The sequence below is a fragment of the Idiotropiscis lumnitzeri genome, chromosome 4 (assembly GCF_059441095.1).
Source record: "Idiotropiscis lumnitzeri isolate Australia: NSW breed Sydney's pygmy pipehorse chromosome 4, RoL_Ilum_1.0, whole genome shotgun sequence".
Lineage (NCBI taxonomy): Eukaryota > Metazoa > Chordata > Actinopteri > Syngnathiformes > Syngnathidae > Idiotropiscis > Idiotropiscis lumnitzeri.
In genome coordinates, this window is record NC_142394.1 from 27,758,426 (window position 1) to 27,780,488 (window position 22,063).

Genomic DNA, 22,063 nt, shown 5'->3' on the forward strand with positions numbered 1-22,063 from the left:
CAGTAACAACGCTAAAGTTAGAATTTTTGCATGCTCGTTGTGTCAGCTGCGTTGCGAACTGATTCCTTTCGCTGATATGGTTGAATTGGGTTATGGGTTATTTGAGTCACACAACATTACTGCTGGAAACGGTTTTAAAAAGATGAAAACTAGAAGAGAAGACTTAGCTCAGGTCACTTCAGCTGAGTTCCGTTGCTCACTTTTTTTCCTCTTCCTAAATGTTTTTGGGTTGAGTCTATCTTGAGATAACTTCAAAACATAATAGCGACTATTTAAAACGAGTCTGCACTAAAACACTGAGTGACGGGTTACGCGGAAGACGTGAACGGATTCACGCAAAAAAAAAGCTAATTTGAAACTCATTTTATCTATTTGATTTGATATAGAATCTCATTTTAGATGTTATTTTGGAGACTATTTATTTCTCAGTTTGACTTCAACTTTAGTTACATTGTGTCTCAAAGCATCTAAAATGTAAATTTATTGTAAGCGCAAGTTTCTGTATTTTGCATTATTTTGTATTGAGCCAAATATGTACCCCAATTGTAGAATGACCCTGCAGCGTTATTTTTTTTAGAGCATAAAGCGAATCTTTTTTACGCCGATAACTGTCTTTCGTCAGCAGAGGGCGCTCGACACGTTCGTGTCGACCTCGCTCACCGTCACGTGTCTCTTCAGGGTTCCGGGTGCGTGACGTCACTCGCTTGGTATTCAATGCTCGCCTCTAAAAGGCGTGTTTTTATTGAGCGCAATCATTTTCTTACTGATGTAATTGAAAAGAAACATACACAAAAAAATCAAAACTGTCTTTAAACTCATATTTTAGAGCATTTTAAAAAAAAATAAAAAAGTGGATTTAGGTGCTTATTTTAGAGCATTTAAAAGCATTTTCAAGATGACATTTCGCCTAAAACAAATAGAAAGAAAGCCCCGGCTAGTTCGAGTCATGAGACTCATCGAATTCCAGGGTGCGTGACGTCAGTCGTGTGGCACTCGAGGCTCGACTCGTAAGTACGTGCTTTTGTGTGTGCGTTTTGTTTGTTTGCGCGCAGTGGGCGGTGTTGCGTGGGAGGAAAACTGGTTGCCAGACAAGAAAAACACACCCCGACGTGTGTTTGTGCGTGTGCGCGTGCGTACGCGTGTGTCGATGACGAGTCAAACGTCTGCCGAGTTCCATCGTACACAGTAGCCGCACAAATCAAACAAGTCCAACAATCCGCAGGACATAAAATGACAAAGTAAACCTTGCCGGGACGAAGTTGGAATTTTATTTGTTTTTTTAATTTTAATTTTAATTTTTTTTGCGCCAAAACGAAGAGGATTATGACTATTAAAGTGGACTTTGAGGAGTGTTTGAAAGACTCCCCACGCTTCAGGTAAGACTTTAAGACTTTATTTGTGATAGAATGATCAAAAAGAAATGGCATATATATATATATATATATATATATATATATATATCGTACAAGTGGAATCAAGAAACGATTTTCCGATTCAAATAGTTTTTTTTTATATGCCCCTCAATCCTCATATATACCTTTTGTGACATGAGAATATAAAATATGGTCTTCTGTGCAGGCATGAAGTGCGACTGTTTGAGCAGTTTTATAATTTGCATGTAAAGCCAAAAAGTAGAAGCATAAGTCAAGGCAAGCGGTGTTAAATGGAACAGTTGTAAGCATGTAAGCCGGCGAGAACAGTTTTTGGGTGTGCCCAGGGTCTGAGTCAGTGTTGTGCCTTGCAGCTGATTTGGCATCTTTCAAACTTGCCCCCCTATGCACACACACCCATCCGAATGTTTGGAGCCTAGGCAGTGGAAAACAAAACAGTGAAAGGTGACGCAAAAGAAGGAGAAAGGTGGGGGTGTACTTTCTAAGGTAGCGTGGCCGTTTTGTTACTTGAAAAAAGCGCAACCTCGTTTTGCTACAGGTGACAGTTGAGGTGAACAGGAAGTGAGCCGAGCGCCGCAGGAAGTGTGAAACCTCACTTTTTGGGCCACTGATGTTGACACAAGAACAAATCTTTAGCTCTTTCTTCTTTCCCCATTTTGTACTTCCTCTGTGTGAGTGTCCTATGAATAAATTAAAATAACACACACGTCTCTATTGAGCTCCGCTTACCATCCAAAAAATAGTTTCTTGGGAGCCCATATTAAGGATTATTTAAAAACACAGATATGTGATATATACCTGGGAAAAGTTGTCCTTTGTTGACAAAGTAAAAAGTAAAAAAAGGGGTCAGCTTTTCCTTATATTTTCCCATGAGAAAAAAAGGCAATTCTGTTCTGAAAATGAAATTGCATATTATCTGGAGAAAAAAAAAAAGTCATTCAATTATGAATTTAGGTAGGAAGCGTTGGTAGGCAGAGCTGCAACGTTAGCGCAGATTAGCTTCGTCTTCGAGTGCTTCTAGCGTTAGCGTCTGCCAACCGACACAAACTCAAATGTTGGGTGAAGGCTTGAGGGGTTATTTGGCAATTAATCGGCTGCATGCGCCACATGCATGAATCGAGGTACTGAATTGACAAAGTGTCATCTGGCAGCTCATTGGCGAAGTGCTGCCTCCACCAGTGAAAATACAAACATTCTTTATGGGTGCTTGTTTCACGGAGGGAATATGGTTATATTTTTAAAACTTTTTTTTCAAAAATGACAATTGGCCTCTGTGTGTGTGTGTGTGTGTGTGTGTGTGTGTGTGTGTGTGTGTTTGTTTCAGAGCTGAAATTGAGGCCGTCCAAGCTGACGTGGGCGAACTTGAGACGCGATTAGACAAGGTGAGATTTGTGTGAAGAAAATGATATCACATTAATTCATTTCAAATATAAGTTGTAATATCATGTGAATACAGTTGTATATTTTGGTGGGGAAAAAAAGGAGTATATTTTCAAACTATGTATTCATGATGAAGTTGTAAATTTTCTTAAATTTAAGTCATAATATCATGAGACTGAAGTCAGAATTTTGAGAAAAGACGTCTATGAATGTATTACGAGAGTGATGTGTGTTTCTCTGAGATTAAATTTGCATATTTTTTCCCATTTAAATCCTCACAGTAGAAGAATAAAATGTTATATTTTTCCAGAATCAAGGCGCAATTTCACCAGAATTAAGTTGTATATCATCTCCGTCCCGTGAAAAACATTTGTCTATTTTTTACTGGATTTTTAAATTTTTTTTTATATCAATGGGGTTTCTGCGTTAGAGACACATTAACGTGAAAAACGTGCTTTTCACAGGACAGTGACGATATCGTGGAGAAAAATGTAAATATTCAAAATAAAAGTCATAAGACTAAAAAAATAAAATCGGACATTCTCAGTAAAAGTTCCAAAAAAAAAATTGTCCTTTTTAGATTAACGTAGTTATCATACGAGACTAAAATCATAATATTATGAGTATGAAGGTGTAACATTGTGAGAATAAAGTCACACGACAAGTATATTGTTCGAGATTCGATTTTGAGATCTAGCGTCTATTTTTTTCTGTGTCTTGCAGCTGGTGAAACAATGCCAGGCCATGCTCGAGGCCGGACGAGTCTACTACCAGACCAGCAAGAGCTTTGTGAGCGGGCTCCAGAGTCTCGGACACCATTGCTCCGGGGACTCCACCATGGAGGTGAGGCCCCCCCCCCCCCGCGTTCGGGAACTACTCAACTCTGAAAGTTCATTGGCATCCAAATCATGTTGTTTGTGTTCATTTTTTTTTTATTTTTTTTGCTTTTTACAGGAGTGTTTGCAGACATTTTCTCAAAAGTTGTCCCTCATCTTGGACGCGCAGGGGGTGAGTTCGTTTGTCTGCTTTTTGTACGAGATGCCTGCTGTCGTTTTTCAGGGATGGCACAAAATTACAGAAAAATTTATTGTGTTTAATTTCGAAAAACGTTTTCGTCTTGAAAATATGTGACATTTAATGATTTTAATTAAGAAAATGTGAATTTATACTTATGATATATTATATATTTGTACGTAATATTTCAACTTGAATCTCAAAGACATTCATTTATTCTTGCAATATTAAACATCTCATATTGAAAATGTGAAATTTTTAATCTTGAAATTATGACTACTGTCATATTTCAATATTTATACATGCATAAATTCAATAACGAAATTAATAAATCAGCTTTTTTAATCTAAAAAACATGCACATTTATTTAATTAATATTAGAACTTTAATTCCTTGAAATATTTGAATTTGGAAAAGACAGAAATGTTTTTCTCCTAATGTTATGTTTTAAAACGTTTTAGCTCAAAACTCTATCACCTTTCCATGTATAAACTGAAATCTCAAAAACAAATGACTTTAATCTAAAAAATATTCCATTTTGTTCTTGCAATATCACGACTTTAATCTGGAAAATAGCAGACTTCCATAGAAAACCAAAAACTTTGTTTTAGTAAGAATCTGATTTTCTCTCGAAAATAAACTGTTGCAACTTTGTAAATATGACACTTTAATCTAGAAAAGACTTTTTGATTTTATCAGGGGAAATACACAACTTTCATCTAAAAAAAAAAAGAAAAATTTAGGTATGTAACGTAACACATCTTGCGCTTTTAGGAGGCGATTGAAATCACGCAGAAGTCAGTGAAGACGAAGCTCCAGAATTTCGTAAAAGAGTGAGTCACAGCCCAAAATGTAAATTGGAGCAGCGCCCTCCATCACGTTCGCTCACCTTCGCTCGCTTGTGTTACGTCACGCCGCTCCAGAGATGTTCGGCGCTTCAAGGACGCACGCAAGGAGTTTGAGCGAAGCAGCGAATCCCTGGAGGGGGCGCTGGCGAGGAACGCTCAAGCGCCTCGCGGGAAGCCTCACGAGGTGGAGGAGGCCAGCGGCGCGCTGCTCAACGCCCGCCGGGCCTTCAGATCCGGCGCTCTGGACTACGTCCTGGAGGTGAGCAAGGAATTAGGTCCATTTTTTTAGGGTTGGAAGCCTCCAAACTGGAGCTGTTTTTGTCATTTTGTTGCAGATTAACATCATCGAGGCCAAGAAGAAGACGGAACTGTTGATGGCCGTGAGTGGACTTTTTTACGCAAGTTTGAAAAATTGAATAACGCATCACATTTCACTTTTTTTTTTTGAGGGGGGTTACATGCACCCTTCATCAAAACGTAACATTCATTTTGTCGCCTGAAAAATTCTGTACACCACGCCCAGAAAAAAATGAAATTCTGAAACGTTTACTAACACATTAAACATCATTTTCTCGAGGAAGAAAGAGATGTTAAATATTAAACATGAGCTTTTCAGCCATCGAGCTATCGCCTCCAAATGTACCCGGAACTCTTGCGCAAGGGCATATATGCAGATATTATCTGCATACATTTGGAGACCAACAACACACTTTTATGAATAGACTAAAAAGTAATGGTCCTAAAACGGATCCTTGAGGGATTCCTGTTTTTACATGACGTTAAAAAAAAAAAAAAGATTTTCTTTTTCTTTTTAATTATTTATGATAATGCACTGTTGTGTTTTTAGGTCTTGAATCTGGAAAATGTGCACATTTGATCTAGAATAGTATCGGCTTGAAAATAGACCGCTTTTCTTTCTTGAATGATTGAATAAAGAAGGCGAAAGACGCGTCTTATACTTCAAGTATAAATAAGAAACAGAATAAATTATCCAATCTTAACGTGAATGTTAGGGAGAATTTTTCTTCTAGAACTTTTTTCCTCCAAAATATAGAAGTTCATGCTCAAAGGGTTCCAACGTTCATCTTGAAAATAAACATTTGATCCCCAAAATTAATTTTTATTATTGACATAAGATTACAACTTGAATGCAAAGATATATGACGTCTTGTGTGTTTTTTTTTTTAAAATAGTAAAAAAATGAATCACGTTTATAACTTTTTTTCCAGTCAAAACTTGATACGTTGACGCCCCTTCATGACTTCATTTTGATTTTCTGGCTTAAATGACAAAAGTATCGGACTTTTGATCTCAAATGCATGACTTTATTATCGACTTTATCACTTGAAACTATCCGCATTTTTATCTTGAAAATATACATTGAATTTTCCAAACTTTGGTCCCGTCAGATGTTGTCGCTAATGGACGCTCAGGCCCAGTTGTTCCAGAACGGCTACCAGTCCTTGTCCGAACTGGACCGTTATCGGCAAAAGCTGAGCGAAGAGGTAATTTTCAATTTCAATCTCACAAACATGCAATGAAGAATTCTTAATCTTGATAAGACTTTTATTCTCGTAATATTACGATTTTAATCTCAATTTCCTCCAAGTTATGTGCCTTCCTTCACATAAACTATGACGAATCTTGGAAATATGAAAAAAAAAATCCATCTTTACTCTGCTTTTATTACTTTAATTTTCAAAATAAAATTGCTAAAAAAAACTTTCCCTGAGATGATGTTTTTTTTCTTGAAATTATAAAATTTTATTCAAGTATTTTGACATTTTTACTCTTAAAAACAATTTAATGCTTGTAAACGTTAATTTTAATCTTGAAAAAATATAACTTTGTTCTCAAACTATTAATTTAATCTAGAATGACTTTATTCGTGTAATATTAATTATTAGAATTATCTTTAATTGAAAAAAAACATCCGATTTAAATAAACGTCATTCTCGTAAATTATTTTATTCATCTCGAAAGTCTGACTTTTGATCAAAATATGCATTTTTCGCTTTTTAATAATGCCTGCTGATCCTAAAAAATATGCATCTTTGATCTCCTAATATTACGAATTTCATTTTTAAAATATACGATCGAACTCTTGTCATATCTAACCAACACAGCTCTTTAATCTCGACGATCGGCACTTTTCTTCCCGTAAGCGTGATGGGCGGTTCTTCCGGATTCCACCTGAAGCCATTTCAAAGGTTTCCTGTCGCAGAAAAAAACCTTTCCGCTCAACTCGAGTATTTGCATAGCACGGGTGCCTGACACACGGCTCAGGAAGTAGCGAGCAACAACAGGAAATATTTCACATGGCCTAGCCTGACACCGCGTGCGCGTGTCCAAAGACAGGAAATGAATTTGTGGCCCCCCCGCCGGAGTCATTAAGCCAAAAATCATGTGATAAATGTTGAAGCGCGTGCGTGTATGACGGGAAGGATGAAGGCTAAGATTTAAAATCAAGCTTGAAAAGTGATTTTTCACAATTTGCAGGCCACCAAACGAGCATCCATTTTGTTGTGTTTCGACAGCAGACGCAGTTTGTCCTGAATTCTGCCCGGGAGAAGCGAGATATGGAGCAAAGACACGCCGCCATTAAAAAAAAGGTTTTCGACGTCCTCGGACGGGCTGACTGCATTGCCTCCTTCTTCCACATTTCTCAAAAGATTCAAATCATTTGAGCTGCAAAATATTCAGGAAATCGCAGGAAGCATTTTTCACATTCTGAAAATTGCTGCATTTTATTTTTTTATTTTCGGACATATCCTATGACAACATTCCCAAATTTACATTTCCTCTCACATTTCTCAACTGGCTCAGACTTTTCTAAATTCAAAATATTCACAAAATTATGAATATCTCAGCGACATTTCTTCACATTCCCAAACTTGCCCATATTTTTCCCTAGGATATCGTTCACATTGCCGAAACTGCCACATTTTCACTTTCCAACTTCAAACTCTCCAACTCACTGGTGACAGCTAAATGTTTTTTCACATTCCCCAAATTCCGGAATTTACTTGCATTCCACATTTTCCATGAAAACCTTCCAAAAAATCATACGCACATTTTGAGAATCGTACCCCCATCATTTTTTTTCCATCTTATTTTTTTTGGTTCATGTCAATGAATTGTCCGGCATTTTAAGTTCTGCGTCAGCACTTCCACATCAATTCTAAAGAAACTGCAATCTCAACATGCTTTGCTTTACACAAACACAACGACGGGTTGTCGGCTTTCCAGGATGTTTCCTACGACGACTCCATGATGGATTTCAATCCGGATGCTGCGGTTGGGATTGCCATGGAGGGGTACCTCTACAAAAGGGCCAGCAACGCCTTCAAGACTTGGAACAGGTGTGACCCAAAAAATAAATAAATAAATTTTAAAAAAATTATATATATATATATATATATATATATATTTTTTTTTTTTGTTTTGTTAAATTTATATATATATATATATATATGTATTTTTTTTTTAATTTTATTATATATATATATATATATATATATATATAATAAAATTTTAAAAAAATACATATATATATATATATATATATATATATATATAATAAAATTTAAAAAAAATACATATATATATATATATATATATAATTAAAAAAATTTTAAAAAAAATACATATATATATATATATAAATATATATATATTTTTTTTTTATTTTATTTTATATATATATATATATATTTTTATATATATATATATATATATATTTTATTTTATTTTTTTTTTTTTTGGGGGGGTCTTGTTTTGTGATCTTATTCCGTTCTCTGCCAGGCGCTGGTTCTCCATTCAGAAGAATCAGCTGGTGTATCAGAAGAAATTTAAGGTAAACTAACAAAGAGTAGAACTGTTGCTTGGAAAATGGGAAATAACAAAGACGTAGCCAAAAGGAGTCTTGTGCATGGCGTGTGGTCTGCATGATTGAATGTGTAGTGTCCCTCAGGAACAGCCCACGGTGGTGGTGGAGGACTTGCGCCTGTGCACGGTCAAGCCCAACGGCGAGAACGAGAGGCGCTTCTGTTTCGAAGTGGTCTCCCCGTCCAAGTGAGTCTCGGCCGCGGCGCACCACGGTGTCAGCGTGTCCGACTATAACGCGTGTGCAGAAGCTGTCTGTTGCAGGCCGACTCCGACAGGCAGCAGCAGACGTGGATCAGCGCCGTGCAGAACAGCATCGCCTCGGCCTTCCACGAGCGCAGGGATGTCCAACACAGTCCGGTGAGGATCCGCACGCATGCGCTTCGACAGGACTTTCCGCCTCTCCTCATCACCCGTGTCGACGTTTCCCGCAGCGCCAGCGCTCCAGCTCGCTGTCCACGGGCAGCCTCGTCAACAGTCAAGAGAGTGAAGGCTTCAAGGCCCTGGAGGAGGTTCAGGTTATCGCCGGGAACTGCCAGTGTTGCGACTGCGGGGCGCCGGGACCCGACTGGGCTTCCATCAACCTTGGCATCACGCTGTGCATCGTGTGCTCGGGAATACACAGGTACACTCTGGCGAACCAACACACACACGCACACGCGCACGCACGCAATGGCCTGAGAGTGACTGCCTCTCTTTCAGGAGCCTGGGGGTCCACTTTTCCAAAGTACGCTCCCTTACTCTGGATTCCTGGGAGCCAGAACTCATTAAGGTAACGTTCTTCTTCTATGGTAACAAAAAAGGTGCCTTGTCATTCGGTTTAAAAAAAAAACAATTTTAAAAGAAAATCGCTATATCAATTTGAATTGATGATGCTTTTCATTGCCCAATATTGATTCATAAAACGTAAAATCTTGTCACTATGCAAAAATAGCGTCTCAAAACAAAATGGCGGAAGCAGTGAAGTCAGCGTCAACAAGCAAGAAGGCCGATGGATTGATTGTTTTGATCAGTTCATGTTAAATAAAACATACTTGATTATGTAACTGCATTGGCTTCAATTCTTAAAGTAAATATTAATAATTGTACTAATGCACCTAGTTGCAGCAAGAAGTTTGCACTAACTAACTCATTTAATCCCAGAGATTTTCACTCGAAACCCCTCAATTCCAGCGTTTTTTTTTTTTGTTTTGTTTTTTTATTTTGACTGATTTTGCAAGGCTAACAGAATATTGTGTTTTAATGCTGTAAAAACCCGGAGCTATGACGCAAAAAAAAAAAAGGCTAAGACGTATAAATACGTCTTTGGGAGGCAGGGGACTACATTTTTGAAAACGTATATGTATATTTTATGGATTGAATGAGTTAATTGGAGCATTGGTTCTTCTGAGAATGCCTTCCATACCAAAGTAAAATTAGCACTGAGTAAAATTCTCAATTGAATCAAAAATCAATCAAAGTGAATTGAAAATCGAATCCAATCGGGCCCTTGAGTATCGAATCTGGAATTTTGAATCGCAAACCAGCCCTACTTGAGATGGCTGAGATGAACTTGTGTCTTGCAGCTGATGTGCGAACTGGGCAACGGCGTCATCAACGGCATCTACGAGGCCCGAATTGACGAGATCACCTTGAAGAAGCCGCTTGCCTCCAGTCCAAGGTACGCGAAATGCAAATGAAGAATCTCCTTCTTTTGGGTTGTGCGAATACTCTAACAGAAAATAATTGCGAAGCACTGGGTTAGTCTTCAATCTTGTTTCCCAGATCAGATTCACATTGACATTTTTTCCAACGGTGGTGTCGAGACCCGAATGACAGAAATGGATTCCTATAAATCGGGCTGAGAGCAGCGTTCTTGGTCATTGGTTGGTGCGACATCGAAATTCAGGCCGACTTGTAGGAGAACAAATGCATCCGATGTCGAGTGATTTTTGTGCTGTCAAAATTCGACACTTGATTACGTGAGAGCGCTTCCTCATCTCGCCGCTACCGCAGCAAACAGGAAGTGGCGAAAGCACACGGACGAAATGTTTTTTCATGTCGCGACCGCATGCTCTCTTCAGTAGCGTCTCTCATCGTCTGTGTGAGCGGATTTCGCCACAAAGCCGTGACGAGAGTCGTCTCCTCGTGTGTGTGGCCGAAAGGGGCGACAAGGAGGCCTGGATTCGTTACAAATATGTGGAGAAGAAGTTCATCCAAAAGCTGCCCGAGACGGGTCGGAACACTTTGCAGAAGCGGCCCGGCGCCAAGAGGAATAGGGCGGCCACGCAAGACCGCACCGCGCAGAGGCCGCCGCTCAAACCCAAACCGGGCCGAAGCACTCTGCCTCGATCGGGTAATGTGAACCCGCAAGGTAACCCAAGAAGCTCAAGTCAGACGTCCGCCTCGTCACCAGTGTTCTCTCTCCTCAGTGTCAATCCCGATCGAGGTCCAAAAGAACAACACGGGCTCCCGTGTAGGTCAGTACCCACGCAAGCACAAGCACGGAAAAAGTCAAAGTGAAATTTGTGGCCCGCGCTCGTCCCGCTGGAAAAATACAACTTGCTCTCCAAAATACTTTTTTTCAATAACTTTTTTTTTTTTAATTACATTTTTCCCCAGAAAATCTGACTTTAAAAATACAACTTAATTTTACTCAACAAAATTTAAAAAAAAAATCAAAATAATTTAAATAACCAAAAATATTAGATTACTTTTTTTTTTTAATTACCTATTTTTTTCAGAACAAAATGTCGCTTTTTGAAAATATACAACTCTCTTAAGATATAACAAGAATGTGAATTTTTTTCAGACATTTCAGAATTTTCTACAGTATAAACAGATTTTTTTTTTTATCTGACTTTTTGTGAAATAGCTTCTTCAGAAATCTTCTATACAATACAGCATGACTTCTTTCTGGAAAATATCCAACTTTTTCTTTACATAAATACAACAATTCGCTACTACCGTAAGATGACTTTCAAATAATCTTTATATTTTATAAAAAGATTACCGCTGAAAAAAAACGGTTTTTTTTTAGAAATCTAGTTTTTTTCTAAACAATATGCAACATTTTCATATTAAACTTTTTGGAGAAACTACAAAACTTTACTTCTAGAAAGTGCATACACAAAATAGGTGACTTTAAAACATCCAACTTTTTTTTTTCTCAAAATTATTTTCAAAAATCTTCGATTGGGTCCTTGCTGTAGCTCACTTTGAGCAGCTAGCCATTTAGCATCAATTAACTTCTACCTCTGCATCATCTTGACAATTTGACCAACACGCTACGGGAAGCTTCCATCACATTGTTTTTTGCTGCTGCTACACGCTGGCTTCCGATAATATTCAATAGAACTTTTCCTTGTTTTTCAGGAACACTTATGCCTCCTACTATTTTTTTATTTTCAGCCATGATGGTGATCCCGAGTGTAAAAAAGTGCGACGCAGTAATCCGAGCTATTTTGTCTTTATCGTACCTTAGATGTGAATGAAGAAGAGGAGGATCTGAGCGGGCTCCACCCCGGGGCGCTGCTGTACCGCTCGGCGGCCCTGCAGAACTTCCCCGTCATGGCCGACGCGTTGGCCCACGGCGCCAACGTCAACTGGGTCAATGCGGCCGAGGAGGCCTGCACGCCGCTGATCCAGGCCGTCTCAGTGGTGAGGGTTCCTCCGTAGACCGCCATGACACGGCATCACAATTGGGTTGTAAGCAATTGTTTGTTTGGGTTTTTTTTTTTCAGAACGCCCTGGCGGCATGCGAATTCCTGCTGCAGAACGGCGCTGACGTCAACCAGGCGGACAAAAATGGGAGAGGGCCGCTTCATCACGCCACCATACTGGGTCACACAGGGTACACACACACACACACACACACACACACACACAAATATTAGACTTAATAAATAACCAGTGTTGGTCAAAATCTTGAGTGTACAAAATGCAGCACAGCACACTTTTGTGTCCAACAAGTGACTGTGCAACCAAAATACAAATATTTAACAACTAAATTAAACTCAATTTGTCAAGTAAAAGCCGTCCCAAATTATCGATGGATGTTTGTATCCGTACTGAAATATTTTTTCGGACGATGTTTTCCTTTTATTGCCTACTATTGCCATTTTTTACATTTATTTTAGGAACAAATAAAATATTGCAGGACCCTGCAGCTTTTTTTTTTTTTTTTTTTAAGACCAATACTTTTTTCCCCCCAGAAAACAATATAATTATATTATCTGGGAATAAATGTGTCGTTTGCAGAGTACACAGTGCATAAAAACGTGAATAAAGATTTTTGAAATATGACATTCTGCCCCAGTTGAAGTCTGAAATGCGCTATATGAAAAAAGTTGTATTGTTTTGAAATATTATGACCATCTCAGAAAAATACAATCTCAATCTCGTAAAATGGCAGATTTTTATCCTGACAAAATCCGACTTTGTTCTTGTAAGAGTTTCATTTCCAGTCATTCATTGACCGGGATAAACACACTGAGCAATACAGAATGAAATCACTCACAAGGAGCATGCTAACTCTTGAGTGTTAGCTTGTTAACTTTGTATCACTTCTCTTTAGAAATAGCATGCAGCGCTTTCTCAGCTCAGGTTGCTATCTTGCTAATGTTAGCATACCAGCTGGTCGCATTTTAGCAACAGCTGTTTGAAATTGGACCATTCTAAGACTTTTTTTTGTGTGTTGAGAACAAAGTTTACAATAGTTTACAATGGTAGAAGTGTCGGTTTCAGACTTGCAACAACTAGCAAGCCGATTCAATGTTTCCAAAGGCCTTTTTTAGAGCTTAGACAACAAGTGCTATTTTTCTTGATTTCAATTCCTTTCAAGTGGCGAATTTGATATCCAAGTAAAGTGAGTTACCCGCTTGTGTGTGAACTCAGGCTGGTGTGTCTCTTCCTGAAACGAGGCGCGGACTACAAGGCCAGAGACAAAAACCAGAAGGACCCCATCACCATCGCCGTAGACAACGCCAACGCCGACATTGTCACTTTGTGAGCGTCGTGAACACATCCCCCCCCCCCCCCCCCCCTAAGCCCAAAACTGAAAGTTTGACCGAAGCGCTTTTTATCCCCCAGACTGCGGATCGCCAAGATGAACAGGGAGATGCAAGAGATGGACGGATCACTGGGAAAATCAGGTCTCTCCAAGGGGCAGGTGGCCGGGAGTGGGCAGGGCCAAACCAGGAAGAGCCTGCAAGCTTTTAAGAACCAAATAAGTGGCTGGGCTCTGGGAGGACAAAATGAGTAGTTCACTTCAGTGTCATAGGAACGCGCCTCGTTTTTCTTCTGCAATCGGAAAACACTGGTTTTACAGTGTCACCTTTTTTTTTTTTTTTACCATGCGGAACTATACCATTAGAAATCTCATGTGAGATAGTAAAAAACTACGCCTTCAATGCGAAAGCGTGAAAATCCAGTTTTCTATTCAGAATCAATGAAGAACATCAGGTGTGACAGTGCAGTAGAACAAAGGATCTTCTATGATATATCATTAATTCTTCCACTTAGCACTTATGGCACTTTGAAACCCCCAAAATTTCAAAATACTGTGAAAATGGAGTAGGTGTTGAGCTGCTTGCACATAAACGGAGGTAAACGCATGCACGTTAACTTGCAGCCTAGGTGCTCATTGCATTGTGTTTTTTTGCTATTCAGGCTTGCTTCTTGTACCTTGTTTTGTTTGTGTGTATGTGTTTGTTTGTGCTTATTTAAAACCCAAACAAAAAAAGACCCTGCTGGTCAGCATTTTGACTTCGTCTGTGTGTCTTTGCACTCCTGAGACATGGAGCTGGTCTCACCAGTTTGTGCAGTGTGCCACCAGCTGCAATCTACGAGGTAATGTGCATCGTGCATGCGTCATGCTTCCTACTACTTTCTGCTCCGAGGCAAACCGAAAATTGACTTCAAAGGGGACTTTTTAAGATAAAAGCTCTATGCATTTATGCCGCTTTTGGTGAACGGTGTGACCATCTAAACGCACATTTTCACTCTAAACAAATGTTTTATTGACATTTTGAACTTACGACTTACTTGGTTTCGAGGTTCTTCTGGCAAAACGCTTTTCTTCTGTGCACATCCCGAGCCGACAGCGCCATCCTGTGGAATAACAAATAATTGCTCTAGCTATGGGCCGCTTGGGGTTTTCTTTGTTTTAATTTATTGGTATTAAATTGACTTTGTTTACCTCTTTTGTGCCACACAGGTGACGAAACCTACCAGCACATCTTCAGAGACTTCTCGCACATGGCGTCCAATAACCCGGAGAAGCTCAAGCGGTGCAGCGCAGAGGGAAAATTCTAAAAAAGAAAAAAAAAAAAAAAAAAAGAAATCCGTGAGCCATTGTTGTTTTTTTTTTTTAAATGATACCTTCTACCTTGTCACCGATATTTTTTTATGAATAATCATATGGAAAATGTAGAAATTTCTATTAACAGAAATTTCTGTTTTGTCGATGGAATGCATGTCAAATAAAGTTTTTATGTAATTTGAATGAAACCTTGTGATGTGGCGCGAAAAGAACTACTTTGTGCAGAGGCGCAAGATTACGTCGTCATGCGGCTCTATAGGTCCACATGTTAGTTGCCTCCTTTTCAGTTACCAAGTTTGAAATGTTTAGTTCTGATATAGTCCTTATATGACACTGATAGTCAAGAGGGCACTGTTCAGCTTCTACAAAATTGGAAAAAGAAATACCAGCGCTAGCTATACAAGGATAGCATTAGCAATGTAGACAAGCTACAGCTGCTTTGTTAGCATGATTTATAGTAAATTGTTTCTAAAACTCTTAATGTTTTAGATTTTTTTTTTGAACTGCAACAGAAACACTGCCATTTCCGCAACATTGCTGAATCCTTTTAGCTGCCTATAGTCCCTTCACTTAGCAACTGTTTGCTATCCTTGTCCTCAGGTGTTAGCAAACAAGGGATGCACTTTTTTTTTTTTTTATCTATTTTCCTGAGGTTGCTATCAATTAATAGTTGTAGCAAAGCTCATGGAAGTTAAAATAACAGGCAGAAGCGGAATGATCAAACATGTAATCAAGTCACCACCAATTCCAGGTTTAATCTATGGCCGGCAAACGTACAAAGTACCGTCATAATTATTGTCTCGGAAAGAAATGGCACTTATGTAACAGCAGTCTTGTATTCCTGAGTGTGTGGGACAAACTAAAGCGTGTGATGTTGTTATATTTATTTTTTTGGTCTCCAGGACAGTCTTTGGTGTGCCGATGTCACACCAGTTTACCGCATGCTACCATTTTCGGCAGATTCCCATCAGACTTAACAACAATTACAAAAACACTCCATTACTGTTGTGCAAATGAGATCATTAAATAACAAAATCATATGCCCTCCACAAAGAAGTTGGGGATAAATTCACAGGATGAACATAAAATGCAACCAAACCTTTACAGGAAAACTTCATTTGACCTTCTCTAAATTTGTCAATGCACATCCAATGTACAAAACGCAATGTTCCTGCATTTTTGTGAGTGGCGTATTCTACACGGGGCCTCCTCAGTGCTTGGCGTCACCAGGCAGCTCATTCAACTGCTCTGTCTCTGAGCTGCGACGTTGGCTCTCGCCATTAGGCACCGCTGGTGGCATTGGCGGCGGCGGAGCCGTGCGGGAGAAGTAGTGAGGCAGCGTGGCCATGGTTAGCGTGCCGAGGATGAGGAAGGAGCCCGACACCAAGAAGGAGGCCAGGTAATCGCCCGTAATGTCCCGGAGCAGCCCTGGAAGCACCAGACAAGCCACGATGGGTAAACGAGACACTTTGGTCAAATATCTCTAGTCACTGTTTGACAACTGGAGTGCTTTTTTTTTTTTTTTTAAGGTCATGACATGTCAAGATGACATGAAGTGTATAGTAAATTGGCTCCACTGCTGAATTTGTGGTTTCTGCACTTACTCTCAGTGCATTTAGCTGAACTTATTTCATACATATGCTCACAGCTGATCACCGCAATCAACCAGAAATGCATCACAATCATTAATATCGGTCCTACAAATGGGCCACATAGGATCGTGCACTTCCTAAACAGTTCTGACAAAAATGCCATTTTAAACATATGGCAGAATATTTTCATGCCTGTTTTTAATTCAACCAATGTCCGTCACAGTATCTTTCTATATTTCATGCATGTATAAAATATCTATCCTTCAACAACAAAGGTGTTGTACAATCCAAAAATAATGACCTACATTCTGTGATTTTTTTTCCCCAAGCTCTGCTCCATAAAAATGACAATTCAAGGATGGCACAAAACTGTTGAACAATGAACCAACCTTTTTTTTTTTTTTTTTTAACAAAAATCAACTTACTAAAAATTTTAATATTGTTGCTGTCTTCTTTTTAAATAAATGCTTCCAGTGCTGTCAGCTGCTGGGGTTTTAATGACTGTTTCTGGTCATTTAAAGCAGAGTTTAATGCGGGATGAAAAAAAACGATCTCTCCCATGCGCCATTTTGAATTTAATGATGACAGACTTCCGCCGCCAAAAAGTGACTTGGGTGAGTGGGTGTGGCTTGCCAGCTTGGATGAATAGGGCTTGACTGTATTCTTAACTCATTCACTACCAGCCGAGTAAAAAAACAAAAAACGGATCTTTGACGTCTTTAGCCGTCAATGGCAGTAAATGAGTTAATGCACGTTTTGCGACTACCTGACAGAGGCGATCCCAGCAGTCCGGCGCAGCTCTCGATCAGCTGCAGCAGCCCGAGCGCACCCATCACACGCTCAGCGCCGGCCACGTTCGGCACCACCGTGAAGGCCAGCGAGGTCAGCGCCCCCGAACAGAAGCCGTAGAGGAGGCTGACGGCCACCAGGCCCACGTAGGAGCCCCGCAGGACGCTCACGGGGAGCAGCATGATGAACAGCCCGGCCAGCGCCGTCCACACGCTCAGCAGGTGGATGAGCCGAAAGTGGCCCAGGTCCGAGAACCAGCCCGAGACCACGCGGCCCAAGATGTCCGTCACGCCGGCGGCGGACATGACGAAGGCGGCCTGGTACTCGGAGAAGCCGACGTGTCGGCTGAGGGCCACCAGGTGGACGTAGGGTACGAAGTAGCCCACGTTGAGGAGGGAGATGGCCAAGGTGTAGGTGAGGTAAGGCCTCTCGCACAGCAGCGACAGCTCCAAGTAGGAGGCGACTCGTTCAAACGCGCTGGCGCATGACGACCTGCTTTCTGGATGCACCTGCAAGACGGGAAAGTCGGAAATGAATTACTTGTGCCTAAATGAAGTTCCTCAATCCACTTCAACATAGTTCCTTGGCACCAAGCTGTCACAAGATGGCGCCAAAGGGTCGTTTGCTGTATGTAGGGTGTATTGAACGGCACCTTTGCTGGGCCCTTCGGCCGCCGCCGTGGCCGAATGAGCGCCCCGCACGGCACGATGTTGAGACTGAGCCCGCCCAGGATGAGCAGGGCCCCGCGCCAGGCGTACGTCTCCACCAAGAACTGAAAGAGCGGGTTGAACGTGAACGACGACAGGCCGATGCTGGAGAACGCCAGGCCCAGAGCCAAGCTGCGGCGCTGGGTGAAGCTCGCCATGACCGTGGCCACCATGGGCGTGAAGACCAAGCCCCAGCCCATCCCTGGACCACACACAAGGAAGACCTGTGAGGGAGGCCATGACAAAATCATCTTGTAGACTTCCAAATTCATTTTGCTGGGACCATCATGAGTTCGATCATCAAGAAAGACAGGTGAGCCATCCTGTATATTTCTTCTCTCAAAGTCTTTATCGATGATAAAACCCCTGATGGCTGCAACAGAATGAATTCGGAAGTCTACAAAACGATTTTGACAGAAAAATGCATTCAAACGAATTGAGAGAAAGTCATCATGCAACAAGACAAAACACGGTGCCAACACAATAAAGGACTTCAACTTGGAGGAAATGGAAGGTCTTCGCTTGGCCAAGTCAATCACCAGATCTTAACCCAGTGCTTCTCAATTACTTTTTTTAACGCCCCCCCCCGCTAGCAAGAAGAAAACAATTTGCGTCCCCACCCACTCTCCGCCCCAACTATAAATAATAGCATTTTCGTTGCAAAACAACCAACGCCGTCGAAATACGCACAATGAGCAAGGAGAGCACCACTACCACCTACTGGAGTGGATGTGCAATTACACTTTATTGTAGTACGGTTGAAAAAAAAAAAAAAAAACAGGGTACCCTGGCTCACACGCGACCCCCTCAGCATTGCCCCCCCCCCCTCCAGGGGAGGTCACCCCACTATTTGAGAAGCACTTCCATAACCCAAGAGAGTAGTTTTACTGACGGGACGACCCCCCAGAAACAAACCACAAAAAAGAAAGAGGCTGCAGTAAAAGGCCTGCAAAAGCATTTCAAATTAAAAAAAATAAATAAATAGGACCAGCCTGGTGAAGTCAATGACTCGCAGGTTTGATGAACTTATTTCAAGGAAAGGTTAGGCCGCTGAATATCATTCACTTGAAGTTAATTTAATAAATGAACTTATTCATCTTTTGATCTGAATACCCAAATGCCTTCAGTATAAAACAAAAAAAAAAATTGACCTTGGCGTTCCAATACTTTCGGAGGGGAGTGTAGTCGAGCATTGCAGTAGTGTGTAAGCGTTAATCCCCTGGCAAATCCCCTGGAGCAAAGTGCGATGGTTTTACCTGAAAGGAGGCCCATGGTGAGGTAGAGGTGAAGCAAACAGGTGGCCTGTGAGGCGAGGATGAAGCCGAGCCCGGCCAGGCAGCCTCCCGCCATCACCACCAGCCGCGTGTCGTACGCATTGGACAAGGCGGCACCCAGGGGGCCTGCCACACAACACAGTGACTGCTTCAGCCGTGCCTAATGAAGCGTCCGGCGGGTGTTCCACTGGGGTGCACTCACTGAAGAACTGCTGCGCCGCCAGGCCGGTGGAGGAGATCCACGAGATGGCTTGAGCGCTCTCCTCAAAGTACTGCACAAATTCCACGAAAAAGATCCCCATGCCGCGCATCAACCCGAACACCAGGCTGGTGCTGACGAAAAGGGCCCCGACCAGAACCCAGCTGCGGCCTCCGTCCGGGCCTTCGGCTTCGTCGACGCGCTGACTTTCCGCTCTGGGTCGGACGCTGGCCATCGCTGAGTGATCTGGAGAAAAAGTATGTCAAGAAAAGGTAACTGTTGCGTAATCATTAACTTGCTTGGGGCCAGTGTGACGAAGCACCTCAACACATCGTGGGTTAATGATGAACAACGTGCAATCCTTCACTGAAGAACGCGACGATATTCATTGACACCATGTGGGAAAAATGCCAGACATGAAATAGAGAGAAAACTTAAAAACTAAATACAATACAATTTTATCCGCAAACACAAAAATAATCCAATATGAAAGCGGACTGTGTTAGTTAGTTTTGTGACCACAAATGGGTATTTTTGTGGGAAAAAAAGAAAACTTGTATTTTGTATGCATGCAAAATACATTTTGTGGCCACGAATTAGAATTTTGAGCGCATTTTATTCCTGTTTCGTGGCCACAATTTTGTGCCAAAGTAATACCTATTTTGTGGGCACAAATTAGTTTTTTGTGCATAAATCATACTGTACCATTTTCATGTCCACATTTTTTATGTGATGGCCACAAACTTTTATTTTGTATGCACATTATAATTTTAGTGCTATAATTTTATATTTTGTGTTCTAGCATTTTTATGGTCACAAAACAGTATTTTGTGCGCATTTTGCAGCTAAAAATTAATATTTCGTACATACATCATGTCCACAAATTAGATGTACATCTTATGCATATTTTGTGGACACAATTCTGAATTTCATGGCCAAGGAAATACTAATCATGGGTTTGTGACACATTATGTGCACACGTTCTAGCTAAATTAAAAAAAAAAAACACGCCAATTATTGATCAAAGGTAGAGGGGTTAGAAATTTCCCAAACAAAGTCACTATTTTCGGTGGGCTGTGACACAAGAGGAGACCCACCTGCTGAATGAGGAGTGCACTGCAAAACATGTGGTTTCAAAGGAGCTCAAGCTGAAGGACAAAAGCATTTTTTAAACATAACTTACAACCTTTTTTTAAATTATTAAATTATTTGAACAACCATAAAACGATTGACGTGAATACAGAATATAAAAAATGATTAAAACAAAAACAAACAAAAAAAAGTTACGCCAGCGGAGCACCGGTCTACGTAAGTAACGTAGAACTGGCGTAGCGCATGCGCACTCGCAACACACTAAATTACCAGAAAGCCGAAATAAAAATAACGGTGAAAACAAAATTAACACGCCGTTTACCTTAAAAAATGATACCACCATGATTGTAAACAATGAAATAAATATAGTTATGTTTATACCGAAATGATAGATGCAGTTATGCAAGTGTGTTCCGCTCGCCGAAAAACCTGTGAAATAATGGGAACCTGTCAGCAACACTTACCGCTTGCACATTGAACCTTCTCCGTATTACATCACTTGTCATGTTCTCATTGACTCGCTCCGAACTCGATGAAGTCAAACAATACCGACTCGGCCGGGAGCTCTAGACGTATGCGTCGGTGTGTGCATGTGTGTACGTGTGTGTTGAGAAGGGCTGCGTTCTAAATGGAACTTGGACGTACTAACGAGTGAGTGCAATAGTGGGGACTTGGACATTTTTTTTTTCTTCAAAATGACATTTAAAATTGTTTTATCAAATGCACCACAATGTAACACGAACAAAAACGATGCACCATCCATCCCAAATTTGAATTTCATAAAAATGTGTCCGTTTTTTCATGCAATTTCCCAAATCAAGGGGGAAATCTTGTGATCAAGCAATATGGTCTATTAACTTCAAAATGCAGTAGCTATGTAACGGTTAAAAACGTTGGCTTCAAATGTTCAGAATTATAAGGTATAATGTGCAAATGTTGCTGGAAAGGTTGGCCCTCACTGACCCGGAGAAATTGAAATTGTTACCATTAGGTCAAGTTGAAACGATGACACAACATGCGGCAACTGAATGATTGATTGGGCATTACACACCCGAGTTGGTTCCGCAGGGGTCTTCAATCCTGTTCCTCGCGGGCCGGTGTCCTACCTGTTTTCCTGCTCTCCCTGTTGCAACACAACTGATTCAAATGATCAAGATTGTTATCTTGTGAAAGAGTAATTATGAAATAGTTCTCACACATTTGCTTTATTGCTACATGTTGATATGTTGAAGTGATCATAGGTAGAGAAGTCCACAGGAATTTTGGTGCCAATGGATCCCCCTTTTCGGACGTTCTAAGCAATGAAAGTACAATGAATTCCAATGACGAGTTTGTATTCAGTCCCTTCAATGACTCAGAGTGAAAACATGGGGGGCGTGGCCATGTTCCTCATTAAAAGTAGGCATTTTTCAAGTTGTCACTTATTTCCTAATTTCTCTAAAATTAATGGATAAAAAATTTATAATTCATTTCAGTCTCTTGATCAAAAATTATATAAGCTGAGCTTGTTAGTGAAAAATGTTTAAAAGTTACTTTAATGAAGCGCTTGCCTTCATGTGCATTTTGATTGGCTGGACAGAGTCAGCTGGGA

At 40.6% G+C, this 22,063-nt stretch overlaps 2 protein-coding genes across 14 annotated transcripts; one reads left to right on the forward strand and one right to left on the reverse strand.

Annotated features, from left to right (window-relative positions):
- Positions 1-756: 756 nt before the first annotated feature.
- On the forward strand, positions 757-15,187 carry acap1 (ArfGAP with coiled-coil, ankyrin repeat and PH domains 1). Of its 5 annotated transcripts, XM_088294005.1 has the most exons (23): positions 762-1,376; positions 2,716-2,773; positions 3,495-3,614; positions 3,726-3,779; positions 4,560-4,618; positions 4,709-4,892; positions 4,969-5,013; positions 6,043-6,138; positions 7,171-7,245; positions 7,883-7,995; positions 8,438-8,489; positions 8,607-8,707; positions 8,767-8,878; positions 8,953-9,143; positions 9,221-9,290; positions 10,084-10,178; positions 10,663-10,853; positions 10,930-10,977; positions 11,982-12,157; positions 12,241-12,350; positions 13,394-13,504; positions 13,589-13,650; positions 14,715-15,138. In XM_088294005.1, the coding sequence occupies exons 1-23, from the start codon at positions 1,324-1,326 to the stop codon at positions 14,810-14,812; spliced, it is 2,274 nt and encodes a 757-aa protein (XP_088150131.1). In that variant the 5' UTR covers positions 762-1,323; the 3' UTR covers positions 14,813-15,138. The 5 variants fall into 5 exon arrangements, 4 of the variants coding, with proteins under 4 accessions (XP_088150129.1, XP_088150128.1, XP_088150131.1 ...); XM_088294003.1 differs by having other exon boundaries at positions 757-1,376; positions 8,597-8,707; positions 8,767-9,143; positions 14,715-15,186; XR_015842882.1 differs by having other exon boundaries at positions 759-1,376; positions 8,597-8,707; positions 8,767-9,143; positions 13,589-14,347; positions 14,715-15,140.
- A 362-nt stretch (positions 15,188-15,549) lies between these two features.
- Positions 15,550-21,822, reverse strand: slc16a13 (solute carrier family 16 member 13). 9 transcript variants are annotated; one of them, XM_088293900.1, is made up of 8 exons: positions 21,671-21,822; positions 21,524-21,595; positions 20,478-20,528; positions 19,384-19,626; positions 19,164-19,307; positions 17,853-18,109; positions 17,178-17,709; positions 15,550-16,247 (listed from the first exon to the last, which is right to left on the reverse strand). In XM_088293900.1, exons 4-8 carry the CDS (start codon positions 19,613-19,615, stop codon positions 16,030-16,032), a joined length of 1,383 nt encoding a protein of 460 aa, XP_088150026.1. In that variant the 5' UTR covers positions 19,616-19,626; positions 20,478-20,528; positions 21,524-21,595; positions 21,671-21,822; the 3' UTR covers positions 15,550-16,029. The 9 variants fall into 9 exon arrangements, with proteins under 9 accessions (XP_088150026.1, XP_088150029.1, XP_088150032.1 ...); XM_088293903.1 differs by adding an exon at positions 19,703-19,746 and having other exon boundaries at positions 21,524-21,794; XM_088293906.1 differs by lacking the exons at positions 21,524-21,595; positions 21,671-21,822 and adding exons at positions 19,703-19,746; positions 21,458-21,505.
- Between the last annotated feature and the right edge of the window lie 241 nt (positions 21,823-22,063).